General features: G+C 33.2%; 1 protein-coding gene across 1 annotated transcript in view; it reads left to right on the top strand.

Annotated features, from left to right (window-relative positions):
• Positions 1-182: 182 nt before the first annotated feature.
• Positions 183-15,688, top strand: part of USP34 (ubiquitin specific peptidase 34) — a 202,965-nt gene continuing 187,459 nt past the window's right edge. Inside the window, exon 1 of the mRNA XM_015587514.2 lies at positions 183-309. Coding sequence (XP_015443000.2) covers positions 198-309 — 112 coding nt within the window. The 5' untranslated portion in view covers positions 183-197. The remainder of the gene's footprint in view (positions 310-15,688) is intronic.

Genomic DNA, 15,688 nt, shown 5'->3' on the forward strand with positions numbered 1-15,688 from the left:
AAAAAAACAATTTTTTTTTAGCTGGTTCTTATGTAAACCCTTTTTTTTTTTTTTTTTTTTTTTTGCAGTTTTATAACTATTTGATAATCAATGGTTCTCATCCACATTGACTAAATGTAGGTTTTAAGGTTTTTGAAAGTGGTGACAGGTTCATAAGTAACCAATACATTATGTTTTCTGGACAGCCACACAGGAATATGGTATGGGACATATCTTGGGCCCACACACCTTTGTTCAGCCTGGTGTCATTGCGCATATCTGAAGTTCTCATCTTCATGGCAGATTTCTGGATCTCTGAGTGCCTGAGCGGTATGCTTCTTGAAGCCTACTTCATGGATGTTGTGAATGTTGATGATGTATTCTCTCTTTGAAGGCAGAATGGCCTTTCTTCCCACCTTTCTTGGAGGAGCCATTTTGCCAGGCCCAGGTTGGAAAGTTGAAAACCATTTCTTAACGTTATGTTTACTGAATTGATTACTTTTTGTATGTTTTACCCTTTATGTTTAAGTACTTTTTTCAGTATATAACAAATATTTTGAATGTTTAAAGTATGTAAAGCATAGCGCAGGACCCTGTGGTAGATGTAGAAATACATTTAGCTGGCTATCTTCCCTTAAGGAAAGTTAGAGTCCAGTACAAATGAGGCAGTAGGATGGTTCATGGAATGATCTCTGAAATCTGACTGATGTGAGTTCCCGTTGCTGTCATTTATTAGATCTCTGGCTTTGGTTAAGTTCCCTAATATCTTATTACCTTCTTCCTTATTTGGAAATGAGGATAATAATACCCTAAATAGAAAACTTATAGGGATTTCGTGAGGATTAAAGAAGGTAATGCATATCCACACAACACAGTGCTAGCATAAATACTAAAAAAAAACAACAGTGTAAGAGGGGAAATGGTAAATTTCCTAAAATATATGTAGCTGAAGCACAGGGGGAGGAATTTAGTTTTTGATAAGATTGGAGGCTTTGTGGAATTTGTAGAATTTAAGTTGATCTTTGAGCAATTTAAAAAAAATTATTGGAATTGGGGAAATGGTTATTTTAGTAAAAAGAATTTTGTAGGAAAAGTAAGCATAGTTTGTCTTTCTTGAGACTTCATAAAGTGCTGTCTCTGGTTTTGTTACTTTCCATTTCCCCTAGGATTCTGCTCTTTAGCTCTCTCTCTTTTTCCCTCCATAGCCTTAAGTTCTCCTCAAGCTTCTGAAATCTGGCTTCTGCTTTTGACTAAAAACTATATTGTACTATGACACCAGTGGCCTCCTGTTTATCAAAGCAAATGGAGAGGTTTTCTCTGTAACTTTTTACATTGACCAGTGCTTTCCCTTTGTGTTTCACTTAAAAAGATTTATTTTCTGCTTATTGATGTAATATATATGATCAGTGTAGAAAGCTTTGAAACTACTGATGTAAACATTTGTTGTTGTTAAAATTTTATAGTACACCCCCCTTTAGCTGCAGTTTTGCTTTCTGTGATCTGAGTTACCAGTGGTTAACCGTTGTCTGAAAATATTGAATGGAAAATTCCAAAAATAATCAATTTGTAAGTTAAATTATGATCTTTTCTGAGTAGCTTAATGAAATCTTGTACCTTCCTGCTCTGGCCCTCCCAGGATGTCAGTCTTCCCTTTGTTCAGTAGCCATCTTGGTTATCAAGACAAGTGCTTGTATTCAGGTAAGCCTCAGTTTACTTAATAATGGCCCCAAAGCACCAGAGTGATGCATTTTGGAATGCAAAAGACAAGCCACAAAGTGTATGTATGTATAGGAAAAAAACGTAGTATATGTAAGGCTTGGTACTATTCACAGTTTCAAGCATCCATTGAGGGTCTTGGCATGTATCCTCCTCAGTTAAGGGGGAACACCGGTATATCATTCCAGATAATTTTCAGTGGATATATATACAAAATTGAGTTCATACACAATGCTCGCTTTTTTTAATGAGCATTTTCTCACATTTGTATGTGTATCTGAGAACAGAATTTAATGGCAGTCTACTTTTAGTATTTTGAATGTAACACAAATTTAGTGTTTTTCTTTAAACAAAATTATGAAAATAATCTTTGAGCATAGAAACCTGGGACATGTCCTGGGTCAGAAGGTAAAAATATTTAAGGCTTACGCTTGCCGAATTGCTTTCTAGAGAATTTATACTAATTTATACCCCAACAGCAGTATTTGAGAGTGCCTTTTTATTTGCGTTAGATATTCTATTTTTAAAAATCCATATAGGAAGGAGAAAAAAGACGCAGTCATTATCCTAAATTTTTTGGTTCCTGCCATAGTTAGGATATTGAGGGGTTTTGCATTATTTGTATTAACATACTTGATTCCTGAGTTTTAATAATAAGTAGTCTATTATTTAAAAAGGCTTTTCCCACTTGGATTAGATATTTAATTAAAATTTTTCTAGCTTTTATGGATTTAATTTTTCATCCATATGGAATTTATTTTGGTGTAAGCTATGAAGTGAGATCTAACATTAGATTTTCCAAACTATTACTAAGTGGTCTTAGCATTGATCTTTTTCCACTGATTTGAAATTCCACTTCTGTTTTATACAGAAGTCTTGAGTGTGTTCCTAGAGGTCAGTTTTTATGCTTTTTGTTTAATTGTCTGGTTTTTATTTAGTCATTTTATGATATATTTTAGTATCTGGTGGTATTAAACCACATAGCTAGTGCAAAGTTATTTATTCCTTGATATGAGTTACGTATCCTTTTATTTGTTGCATTGCCCTCTTCATCTCCATATCCTACTGGAAATTTTTTTGAAATTGTATAATTTTTAAAAATAGGGGCAAGAGTCGACATCTTACAGTATTGAATATGCCTGTTCAGGAAGTATAATGGGTTTTTTAATTTATGTAATCTATGTTTCTGTTATTAAGTTTCGTGTGTTTTTTCCCTTTATGTAGGTTCTGCACATTTCCTTTATGTTTATTCCTAGGTAATTTTGTTGTTTATATTATAAGTGGAATTTCCACATACCTTTATTATTTATTTTATTTTTGGCAACAACTTTATTGATATATATGCCTTCAAACTCATTAAAACTATACAACTCAGTGGCTTTCAGTATTTTCACAGAATTATGCAGCCATTACTATAGTCAATTTTGGAACTTTCATCACCTCAAAAACTACACAGCCTTAACTACCGCTTTAAATCTCCTATCCCCCAAACCTAAGCAGTAGTCTACTTTCTCTATGTATTTGCCTATTTTGAACCTTTCATATAAATGGAATCATATTGTCTTTTGTGACTGCTTTCACTTAGCATGTTTTCAAGACTCATCCATGTTGGAGCATGTATCAGTATTTCATTCCTTTTTATGGCTTAATAATACTCCATTGTATGGATCTATACCACATTTTGTTTATCCATTCATTAGTTGATGGACATTTTGATTTCCACCTTTGGTTATTATGAATAATGCTGTGAACATTTGTGTAAAAGTTTTTCTGTGGATTTTGTTTTCATTTCTCTCAGGTGTATATATAGGAGTGGAATTACTAAGTCAGATGGCAGCTTGGTTTAACTTTTTCAAAAACTGCCAAAAACCTTTTCCCTAAGTGCTGCACCATTTATATTTCTTTCAGCAGTGTATGAGGGTTCAAGTTTCTCCACATCCTCATCAACACTTGTTATTTTGATTATAGGCATGTCTTGGAGATGCTGTGGGTTTAGTTCCAGACCCCCACAATATAAAATATAAAGCAAATATTGCAATAAGGCGAGTCATGAATTTTTTGGTTTCGTAGTGAATATAAAAGCTATGTTTACACTATACTGTAGTCTGTTAAGTGTGCAATAACATTATGTCTTTAAAAAACAATGTAATACCTTAATTAAAAAAACTACTTGATTGCTAAAAAATATATCATCTGAGCCTTCAGTGAGTTGTGATCTTTTTACTGCATTTTGCCTTGATGCTCGCTGATGAAAACAACGTCTTTGAAGAGTAGTAAAACAAGGTATACCTGTATTTTATTCTAGCCATTCTAGTGGGTGTAAAGTGGTATCTCATTGTGGTTTTGGTTTGCATTTCTCTGATGAATAATGATGATCATCTTTTTATGTACTTATTTATGTATCTCCTTTGGAGAAATATCCATTCAGATCCTTTGTTCACTTTGTAATTGGGCTATTTGTCTTTCTATGTTTGACTTGTAAGAGTTCTTTATATATTGTATACATAAGTTCCTTAGCATGATTTGCAAATATTTTCTCTCATACTATGAGTTGTCTTCACTTTTTAAAAATTTACTTAATTTTTATTTTAAGTTTGGATCAACTTTATTGTAGTTTTCTTTCATTGTGTCTTCACTTTTTAAAAAGTGTCCTTGAAGCAAAAAAGTTTTTAATATTAATGAAGTTCAGGTATCTATTTCTTTTGTTGCCTGTGCATTTGAGGTGATATTTATTGCCAGGCTCCATTGCCAAATCCAAAGGCACAAAGACCCCTATACTTTCTTGAAAGACTTTTATCATTTATGTTCATACATTTAGGTCTTTAATACATTTTGAGTCAACTTTTTTACATGGTGTGAAGTTAGGGTCCATCTTTATTCTTTTGCATGAGATTATCCAGTTGTTCTTGCACCATTCGTAGAAAAGGCATGTCACATTTTAGTGACATTGGTGTCTCTGTTGAAAATCAGTTGTCCATAGAGATATGGGTTTATTTTTGAACTCTCAATTTTGTTCCATATGCTTTTGATCTATATGCTTATCCTTCCTACAGTACTGCACTCTTACTTACTGTAGCTTTATGGTGAGATTTGAAGTTTGAAAATGTGACTCTTTGTTCTTTTTCAAAGTTGTTCTGAGTACTCTGGATCTCTTGAGTTTCCATATGAATTTTGGAATCTGCTTGTTAATTTCTACAAAGAAGCCAGCTGGAATTCTGATAGGCTGTGGTAAAGCTGAAGAGTATTACCATTTTAACAACGTTAAGTTTTCTAACCCGTGAACATAGATATCTTTCCATTTACTTATATCCTCTTCTTTTCAACAAAATGTTTAGTTGTCAGAGTATGTTAAATGTAGTTTAACATACTCTGAAAACTAAATGTTTCAGAGTATTTGTTAAATATAGTTTCAAGAATTTTATTTTTTTGATGCTATTGAAAATGGAATTGTTTTCTAAGTTTCACTTTTGCATTGTTCATTGTTAGTGTATAGAAACAGAATTGCTTTTTTATATTGATCTTGTATCTTGCAACCTTGTTGAACTTGTTTTTTAATTTTATTTAGTGGATTCTTTAGGATTTCCTTAAGATTTATGCATGGTCATCTGAATAGAAACACTTTTCAATTGGTATTGTCATTTCATATATCTCTTTATTAAAACTATATCTTCATTTGGGTCCATCACCGATTCTCAAAGTGTGATCTGTGGCCTCCTGAGGGTCCCACAGAGCTTGTTTTCAAGGTCTCTGAGAGGTAAGACATTATTTGTTTTTTAGTTGATATTCTTATGGAGAATGCAAAGGCATAGTGGATAAAACTGTTGGCCAAGGTGTAGGAAATTAGGCATATTAGGCATTAGTAAATTAAGCAGTGGCACTAAGTAGTTAATGTAATCTTCATTGCCAGGCACTTGCTATTTGATGTGCTTGATGAAGCAATGAAAATTTTATTAAATCGCAGAGCTGTTTACATGTCTTTTTAATATTCTGCGATGAAGTGAAAAATACATTAAAGCATTATTCCTGAATACTGCATTAAGGTGGTTGTCTTAAGGAAGTGTACTCATGTGATTGAGTTATAAGCTGAACTACCTGCTTCTTGAAACATAATTTTTATTTAAAAGAATGATTGACTCAGGTTATCCAGATTTGGGTATTTGTAGGTATTTCCTGGAGTAAATGAAGAAAGCATGTCACTTCAAAGAAGACTTAGTTGCCAGTGAGTTTTCAGGAAAAAAACAGTTTTTGAAAAACTCGTACAAGTCACTGAATATGACAGCTGCCTAATACTTAACAGAATTTTGGTGAAATCAATGGGGATATTAATGATGTATTTTTTTTTGATGCTGTGTAATGAAGTATGTCAACAATGGAAAAATCTGCATAATTTAGTGAACTAATATTTTTCATATCACCAATGCATGATGTTACAAAATCATTGGTGGGCAAAAGATCTAGTCGGAGCAAGATAGATTCATGGATTTTAATGTAACAGAGTATTGATATGGTTTTAGATTTCATATTGCAGCTTATCTTTAACTTACTGAGTTTTGGTACATATCAGAAGAATATCCAAAATTCAATAAATTATTTAATAAAATACTATTTCCATGTTCAGATCTTTTAAGGGTGGACTTTTCTTTATATTTTTTTACCAAAACGATATATGGCAATGAACAAAATGCAGAAGTAATTAATGAGAATCTATTTTCTATTAAGCCAAACCATGAAGAGATTTTGAAAATTTAAAACAGTGCCAGTCAGTCACTTATTTTTTAAAATGGAAACAGGTAATGAATTTATCATTTATAAACTAATAAATGAACATTTCTAAGTTTTCAGAACACAATAAATATTGATAAACCATCTAAATATAATCTCTTTCAAGTCTTCAGTTTTTAAGCATGTAAAGGATCCTTGAATACAAAGTTTGAGAGCTGCTGGACTGCGTAATCTTAAAATTTTCTTTTTCCTAACACAGAATTTTGTTGCTCTAATTCCTTAAGTGTGTCAGTTACCTAAAGTTTAGTCCTTTGTTGTGTATTTTATGAAGAAGTTGAAGTAGGTATTCAATCTACTCCCATGACTTCATCATCTTTCAGACAACTCTCAATATATTCTTAACCCTGACCACACTTGATCTTAGCCAAAAGGTCAAGAAGCAATCTTAACCCTGACCAATTTTCCAAGCATCAGTTAAATATCTATAGTGCTAGACATTTCTATTTAAGTATCCTTCTTTGTCCTCAAATTCAGCAAAAGTGAAACAATCCTTCGTCTTGTTCTTATATTTATTTTCTTGTTTGCTTTTTTTTTTTTTACCTGAATTTGACTTAATTATGTGAATTTCTCACATTGGAATCTATTTTAGTGTTTTTACTACTTACTAGACCCTAGGCTAGCACCTCTGCAACTTTGATGTACATATGAATCATTTGGAGATTTTTTTACAGCAGATTCTAACTTACGCAGTCTTCAGTTTTGCCTGAGATTCTTCATTCTAACAGGCATCCAGATGATGCTGATGCTATCGGTCCTTGGAACATACTTAGAGTAGCAAAGCCTTAGAGTACTTTAAAAGGCAGGGGCAGAATAAATGAAATTGTACTATTGTTGTAGTGTTCTTTATTTACTTATATTTTTTAAAAACTCTAAGACATTTTATAAAGTGAATATTCATTTAGATTTACCCACATTTACCCTTTCTGTTGCTCTTCATCCTTTATTGTATGTAGGCTTTCATCCGGGATCATTTTTCTTATAGCATTTCCTTCAGTGTGGTTCAGCTGCTGTTGATGACTTTTCTCAGTATTTGCTTGTCTTACTAAAATGAAGATAAAATATTTTCAGTCAAGCAAACACTGAAATAGAGTATTGAAATACAGTTTGGACGTTACTGTTGCTTTTTTCAGTAAGTCATTTCATTTTTTTGTGGCTTAAATTGTTCTTACTGAAAAGTCAGCTATTGGTTTTACTGTTGCTTCTTTAAAGGTAATTTCTTCATTAGATTTTAAGATTTTTCTCTGTCTTAGGTTTTCAGCAGTTTTACTGTGATGTACCTACATTTGTTTTAATATTTATTTGCTTGGGATTCATTCTTGAACCTGGTTTGAGTTTTTAAAATTTAATTTTGGAAGTATATAGCCATTATCTTTTAAAATGTAGCTCCTGCCTCATACTTTTATCACCTTTTAGGACCTCAGGTACATAGATGCTATGCTTGTTCATCATCTTATCTCTTGCTATTTTCCATATTTTTCATCCTTTTGTCTTTTGTGTTTCTGTACTTTAGTCCAGATATTTATTTTTTGACCTATCTTCTTTTATCTATCGTATCTTAAACTGTATGCAATCTAGTAATAAACCCATCTCTTGATATCTTAATTCCAGTTTATATTTTAATTCTAAAGCTTTTGATTCTTTTGAAATAGTGTTCAGAATTTTGCTGAAAATTTTTATCTTAGGATCTTGAACTATTGCGAAGTTCAGGTCTGATAACTCTAATATCTGAATTTCTGTCTTATTGTCTTTTTTCCCCCTTTGTTTTTGATTATGTAGTTTATGGTCTTGTTTTTTTGGTATGGTGGTAGTTTTTTAAAATTTCATTATAGAAAAACTTAAGTGGGAAGGTTCATGGGCAATGATACTTATATATTCATTACCCAATCAGCAGTTACCAGCTCATGGACAAATTTGTTTTATTTGTACCCTACTTATTCCCTTTCCCCATTCATTGGATGATTTTGAAGCAAATCCAGGCATTATATATGTCCTGTTTGTATTTCAATATGGTTCTCTAAAACAAGAGTTCCCAACCTCTGGGTCACAGACCGATATGTGGCCTGTTTAGGACCTGGGCCGCACAGCAAGAGGTAACTGGCGAGCAAGTGAGCAAAGCTTCATCTGTATTTGCAGTCAGCCACTCCCCAGCACTACCATCACCACCTCAGCTCCACCTCAGATCAACAGGCATTAGATTCTCGTAGAAGCATTGGTTCCTGGTGTCAAAAAAAATTGGGAACTGCTGCTCTAAAAGACAGGTACTTTTAAAATACATAACCACAATGTCATCATTACAGCTAAAAAATTAAGAGCAGTTTCTTAATATAAAACATTTAGTGGTCAAATTTCCCTCATACTCTAAAGTTTAAAAAAATTTGTTTAATTTTTTTCTTTAAAATTTGAATCGGCATTCAGGCAAGGTCTGTTATAGTTGCTGATTTGTTTCTTTTTTAAAACTTTGAATCTACTTTATTGATGTATAATTTACATACAGTAAACTGCATCTATTTTAAGTGTACAGTTCCATTCATTTTGACAAATGTATACACATACAAGCACTACCACAACTGACAATTCTACCAGCTCAATGATCCTTGTTACTACCGATCTGCTTTTTTTATTCCCAGCTTTGAGATACAATTGACATAAAATGTTGTGTAAGTTTAAGGGGTAAAATGTTATGATTTGAGATATATATATATATTGGGAAATGATTACCACAATATGGTTAGTTAAAACATTCATTATCTCACATAATTACCATGTTTTTTGGTGGTGAAAACATTTAAAATCTGTTTTCTTGGCAACTGTCAAGTATATAGTACAGTATTAATTATGGTCATGCTGTACATTAGATCCCTAGAACTTATTCATCTTAAAACTAGAAGTTTGTACTCTTTGACTAACATCTTCCTGTTTGTTCTACTGCCCAGCTCCTGGAAACCACCATTCCGCTTTTTTCCCTATGGGTTCCATCATTTTTAGATTCTACATATAGGTGAGATCATACAGTATTTGTCTTACTCTGTCCAAACTATTTCATTTAGCATAATGCCCTCAAGGTCTATCAATGTCCCAAGTGGAAGGGTTTTTTTCTTTATGGCTGAATAATATTCCATTGTATATATGTACCATATCTTCATTATCCATTCATCTTTCAGTGGACACTTAGGTTGCTTACGTGTCTTTGCTTTTGTGAATAATGCTGCAGTGAACTTGGCTGGTGGTGGTAATACAGATATTTCTTTGAGATAATGATTTTATTTCCTTCTGATATATACCCAAAAGTGGGATTACTGAGTCATATGGTAGTTCTGTTTTTGCATTTTTTGAGAAAGCTCTATACTTTTTTATACCGTGGCTATACCAGTTTACATTCCCACCTCATTTCTAAACCAGCTCTTAGTTTCATTGGTTTGTTTTCCTATTGTTTTTCATTTCTAATGAAATGAGGTGATACTTCCTTCTGCTTTTTATTTGTACTTCCCTGATGATTAGTGATTTTGAGCATCTTTCATGTACCTGTTAGCCATTTGTATGTCTTTGGAAGAATGTCGAATGTCTATTCAGGTCCTTTACCTATTTTTTAATTGTATTTGATTTTTTATACTATTGAGTTGTATGAGTTCCTTGAATTTTGGATATTAACCCTTTATAGGATAAATAGTTTGCAAATATTTCCTCCTATTCCATAGGTTGATTCTTTTGCTGTGCAGAAGCTTCTTAGTTTGATGTAGTCTCACTTGTTTATTTTTGCTTTTGTTGCTTGTACTTCTGTTGTCATATCCAAAAAATTGTTGCCAAGACCAGTGTCAAGAAGTTTTTGCCCTATTTTTTCAGTTTCAGGTCTTATATTAAAGTCTTTAATCCATTTTGCATTAGTTTTTGTGTATTGTGTAAGATAAGGGTCCAGTTTCATTCTTCTGCATGTGGATATCCAGTTTTCCCAGTACCATGTATTGAAGAGACTATCCATTCACCATTGATTATTCTTGGTTCCCTTGTCAGATAATAGTTGACCATATATGCATGGGATTACTTCTGGCTTATCTATTCCTTTCAATAGGTCTGTGTGTCAGTTTTTGTGCCAGCACCATACTGTTTTGATTATTATTGCTTTGTAATATAGTTTGAAATCAGGAAGTGTGATGCCTCCAGCTTTGCTCTTTCTCAGGATTGCTTTGGCTGTTCAGAGTCTTTGTGATTTCAGGAGAATTTTAGGATCATTTTTTCTATTTCTGTTAAAAATGCCATTGGAATTTTGAGGGATTGCATTGAATCTATAGATGGCCTTGGATAGTATGGATATTTTAACAGTTTTAATTCTGATTCATGATCACAGGATAGCTTTCCATTTACTTGTATCTTTTATTTTCTTCATCAGTGTCTTAGGGTTTTTAGTTTACAGATCTTTAGCTTTCTTGGCTAAATTTATTCTTAGGTATGCTGTTGTTTTGGGTGCTATTGTAAATGGGATTGTTTTCTGTATTTGTATTTCAGATAGCTTGTTAGTGTATAGAAATGTAACTGACTTCTGTATGTTGATTTTGTATCCTGGAACTTACCGAATTTTATTTTAACAGTTGTTTTGGTGGTGGAGTCTTTGAGATTTTCATTATGTAAGATTATGTCATCTGCAAAGAGACAGTTTTAATTCTTTTTTTCCAATCTGGATGCCTTTTATTTCTTTTTCATGTCTGATGGCTCTGTTACTCTAGTACTGTGTTGAACAGGAGTGGTGAGAGTGGGCACCCTTGTCTTCCTTAGTTTAGAGGAAAAGATTTTAGCCTTTCACCATTGAGTAGGATGTTAGTTGTGGTCCTGTCTCATATGGTTATTTTGGGTCCCTAGACTCAATTTCACTGTGTTTTTGTGTGGAGGCTTCCTACATCAACAAGCAGTTCTTGGACCCCCAGTAAGGTGTTTGAGAGTTTGACTTAATTCTGCTCAGTTCTAACACTATCTACGCAGAAATATCATCAAGTTCCACAGATAAAAAAAGAGCTCAGTCCCATAAGACCACCTTCCACTTCAGAAAACAATCATAAGCCCAGATTGTTACCTGTACTTCTGACTGGTTATAAATTAGAGGTTCCCATGATCCCTTCCTTGGGTTCCATTAACTTGCTACAATGGCTCACAGAACTTAGGAAACCTGTCTACTCACTAGATTACTGATTTATTACAAACAATATTAAAAGATATGAATCAACAGCTATGTGAAGAGATGTATAGGGTAAGATTCTGATCAAAGAAGCTCTGTCCTGGTGGAGCTTGGGGCACAGCATGGTCACGTGTAGAAGCAAGTGTTCTTGTTCTTAGACCTCAAAGCTCTGAACTGCCTCCTTTGGGGGTTTATGGAAGCTTCATTACATGAGCATGGTTGATTAACTCATTGGCTGTTGGTGATTGATTCAACCTGTAGCCCCTCTCGCCTCTGGAAATCAGGGTGGAACTAAAAGTTTTATCTTTCTATTCATGGTTGATTGCCTTGGAAAACAGCTCCCCTCTCTAGGTGTTTTACCTTCATTAACATGAACCAAATTGTGGAAGAGAGGGGCTTGTTGTGGTACCCTTTTTACTTTTATGGCTCTTAAGTGTTTTCAGGAACTGAGGATGAGACCACATATTATAACAAAATATGTTCCCGTTGCTCTGGGATAGCTCAGGAAATTCCAAGGGTTTTGGGGAGCTGTGAGCTAGAAACTGTGGATGAAGACCAAATATACATGAGAAATATATTTTGTTCCTCTGAATGACCAAATATACTTTTCTTACAAATTACAACATTGTGATGGCCTTTGTTATGTTGAGGTACATTCCTTCTATACCTAATTGTTGAGAGGTTTTATCATGATGTTGTTTTATAAAATGCTTTTTGTTGCATTTATTGAGTTGATCCTAACATTTTTATCTTTCATTCTTTTAGTGTGATGTATCACATTTATTGATTTGTGTATGTTGAGCCATCCTCACATTCCAGGGATGAACCCTACTTGATTGTGGTGTACAATACTTTTAATATGCCGTTGAACTTGGTTTGCTAGTATTTGTTGAAGAATTTTTGCATCTAGTCATCAGGGATATTGGCCCATAGTTTTCTTTCCTTGTAGTATTTTTTTCTGGCTTTGGTATCAGAGTAATACTGTCCTTGCAAAATAATTTTGGGAAAGTTCCCTTCTCTTCAGCTTTTTTGGAAGAGTTTGAAAAAGTTTGGTATTACTTAGCCTTTAAGATTTCACTGCTGAAATCATCTGGTCCTGGACTTTTCTTTGTTGGAAGATTTTGATTACTTGTTATTGATCTGTTCTTATTTTCTATTTTTTCCTGTTTCAGTCTTGGTAGGTCATATGTTTCTAGAAATTTATCTTTTTCGGTTTTCCAATTTGTTATAATTGTCACTTAGGATCTGTAGTATCAATGCCTGAGTTGTCTCTTCTTTCATTTTTGATTTGATTTGTGTGTTCTTTTTTCCTTAGTCTAGCTAGAGATTTGTCCATTAAAAACAAATCTTTTCAGGAAACCAGCTCTTAGTTTCATTGGTTTGTTTTCCTATTGTTTTTCTAGTCTCTGTTTCTCCTCTGATCATTGTTATTTCCTTTCATCTGCTAACTTGGGGCTTAGTTCGTTCTTTTTTTAGTTCCTTGAGGTGTAAAGTTAGGTGTTTGAGATTTTTTTTCCTTACTGTAACATTAACATAAGTTTCTCTCTTAGGACTACTTTTACTACATTTCATAAGTTTTGGTATGTTGTGTTTTTATTTTTTTATTTCCTTTTGACAGCTTGACTCATCGATTGTTCATCAGTGTGTTTAATACCCACATATTTGTGAAATTTCTAGCTTTCTTCCTCCTGTTGATTGCTGTTTTATACCATTGTGGTTGGAAAAGATACTTGGTATAAATTCAGTCTTCTTATATTTGCTAAGACTTGTTTTGTGACCTAACATATGGTCTATCCTGGAGAATGTTCTCTGCATTTGAGAAGAATATGTGTTCTGCTGCTGTTGTATGGAATGTTTGGTGTATGTTAGGTTCATTTGTTCTAAAGTATAGTTCAAATCCAATGTTTCCTTATTTTCTGTCTGATCTGTCTATTGCCGAAAGTGGGTTATTGAAGTCTCTTACTATTATTGTAATGTTTGGGTTTCTCTTTTGGTCTCTTAGTGTTTGCTTAGCATATTTAGATACTCTCATGTTATTTGCATGAATGTTTACTGTTGTACCATCTTTATGAATTGATCCCTTTATCATTACATAATGACCTTCTTGGTCTCTTTAACAGTCTTTGGTTTAAAGTCTTTTTTTCCTGATAGAATTATAACTACCCTTTCTTTCTTTTTGTATCCATTTGCATGGAATATATTTTTCTATCCCTTCACTTTGAGTCTATATGTGTCCTTACAGTTGTAGTGAGTCTCTTGCAGGCAGCATCTGGGATCTTGTTTTTTTAAATCTATGGAGCCACTCTATGCCTTCGATTGGAGAATTTATTTCATGTACATTGCAAGTAATTATTGATAGGTAAGTTGTTACTACTGTCTTTTTATTGTTTTCTGGCTATTTTGTACTTTCCCCCTTTTTTTCCTTTCTCTCCTGCTTTCTTTCTTTGTGAATTGATGATTTCCTTAGTGGTTTGCTTTGATTCCCTCTTCCATTTTTTGTGTATCTACTGTAGATTTTTGCTTTCTGGTTACCAAGAGGCTTACATAAAACATCTTATAAATAGGATGGTCCGTTTTAAGCTGATAATAACTTTGATTGAATAAAAAAAAAAAACCTCTCTCCTTTTACTCTAATCCCCCTAATGTTTTGTTTTTGATATCCCAGTTTACATCTTTTTATTTTGTTTATCTATTAAAAAATTGTTATAGCTATGGTTACTTTTAATAGTTTTGTCCTTTAACCTTTATACTGGATTTAAGAGACATTATTACAGTAATAGAGTATTCAGAATTTGACTATATACTTATCTTTACCAGTGTGTTTTATATTTTAATATGTTTTCATGTGCTAATTAGCATCCTTCCATTTCAGTTTGAAAAATTCCTGCCATCATTTCTTTGAGTATCTATTGGTTATGAACTCTCAGCTTTCGTTTGTCTGGGATAGTCTGTCTTCTTTATTTTTGAAGGACAGCTTTGCCTGAAAAAATATTCTTAACTGGCATTTTTTTTATTTCAGCACTTGAATATATCATCCCATTTTTCTCTAGGCTTGAAAGATTTCTGCTGAGAAATCTGCTGATAGCCTTAAAGGGACTTCTTTGAATGTGAGGAGTTTCGTTTTTCTCTTTTATAATTTTATTATAAAGTGTATCGGAGAAGATCTTTTTGAGTTGAAATTTTTTGGAAACTGCGAGTTTCATCACTTTGATGTCCAGATCTCACTCCAAATTTGGGACGTTCTCAGCTATTATTTCTTTAAATAAACTGCTGCCCCTTTTCCTTTCTCCTTTTCTCATTCTGAGACTCCAGTAATGCATAGATTATTTCTTTTAATTGTATCCTGCAATTCCCATAAACTTTCTTTACTCTTTTTTCTTCTTAATTTCAAATGACTTATCATATACTTCACAGATTCTTCTGCTTGATCCAGTCTGCTGTTGATACTGTCTACATTTTTGCTTCATTTATTGTATTCTTGAGCTCCAGAACTTCTGTTTGGGTTTTTATTTCCTCTCTCCTGTGTCTTTTTTTAATCTTCTCATTTTATTCATGTATTATTTTTCTGATTTCATTGAATTCTCTTTCTGTTTTTTCCTGTATGTCAGTGAGCTTCTTTAAAAGGACTATTTTGAATTCTTTATTGGACAAATCGCAGCTCTCCATCTCTTTGGGGCTGATTACTAGAAAATTAGTGTTCCTTTAGTGGTTTCATTTCTTTGATTTTTTTTCATGTTCCTTGAAATCTTGAGTTGCTGTTTTTGCATTTGAAGAAGGAGTTACTTTGCTGACTGGCTGAGATGTTCCTTTTGTCAGCTTTGTTAGGGACTGAGGCTTCTTCAGATTTTTTTTCTATGGATATGCCTCCTCCTCATTTCTTGTTCTCCCTTGAGGAGAATTTTTTTTTTTTAATTAAGTTTATCGGGGTAACATTGGTTAAAACAATTATATAATTTTCAGGTGCACATTATCATTTGACATCTGTATATTCTATTGTGTGTTTACCACCCAAAGTCCAGTTTCCTTCAGCTACCATATATTTGATCC

The sequence above is a fragment of the Pteropus alecto genome, unplaced genomic scaffold (assembly GCF_000325575.1).
Source record: "Pteropus alecto unplaced genomic scaffold, ASM32557v1 scaffold131, whole genome shotgun sequence".
Classification (NCBI taxonomy): domain Eukaryota; kingdom Metazoa; phylum Chordata; class Mammalia; order Chiroptera; family Pteropodidae; genus Pteropus; species Pteropus alecto.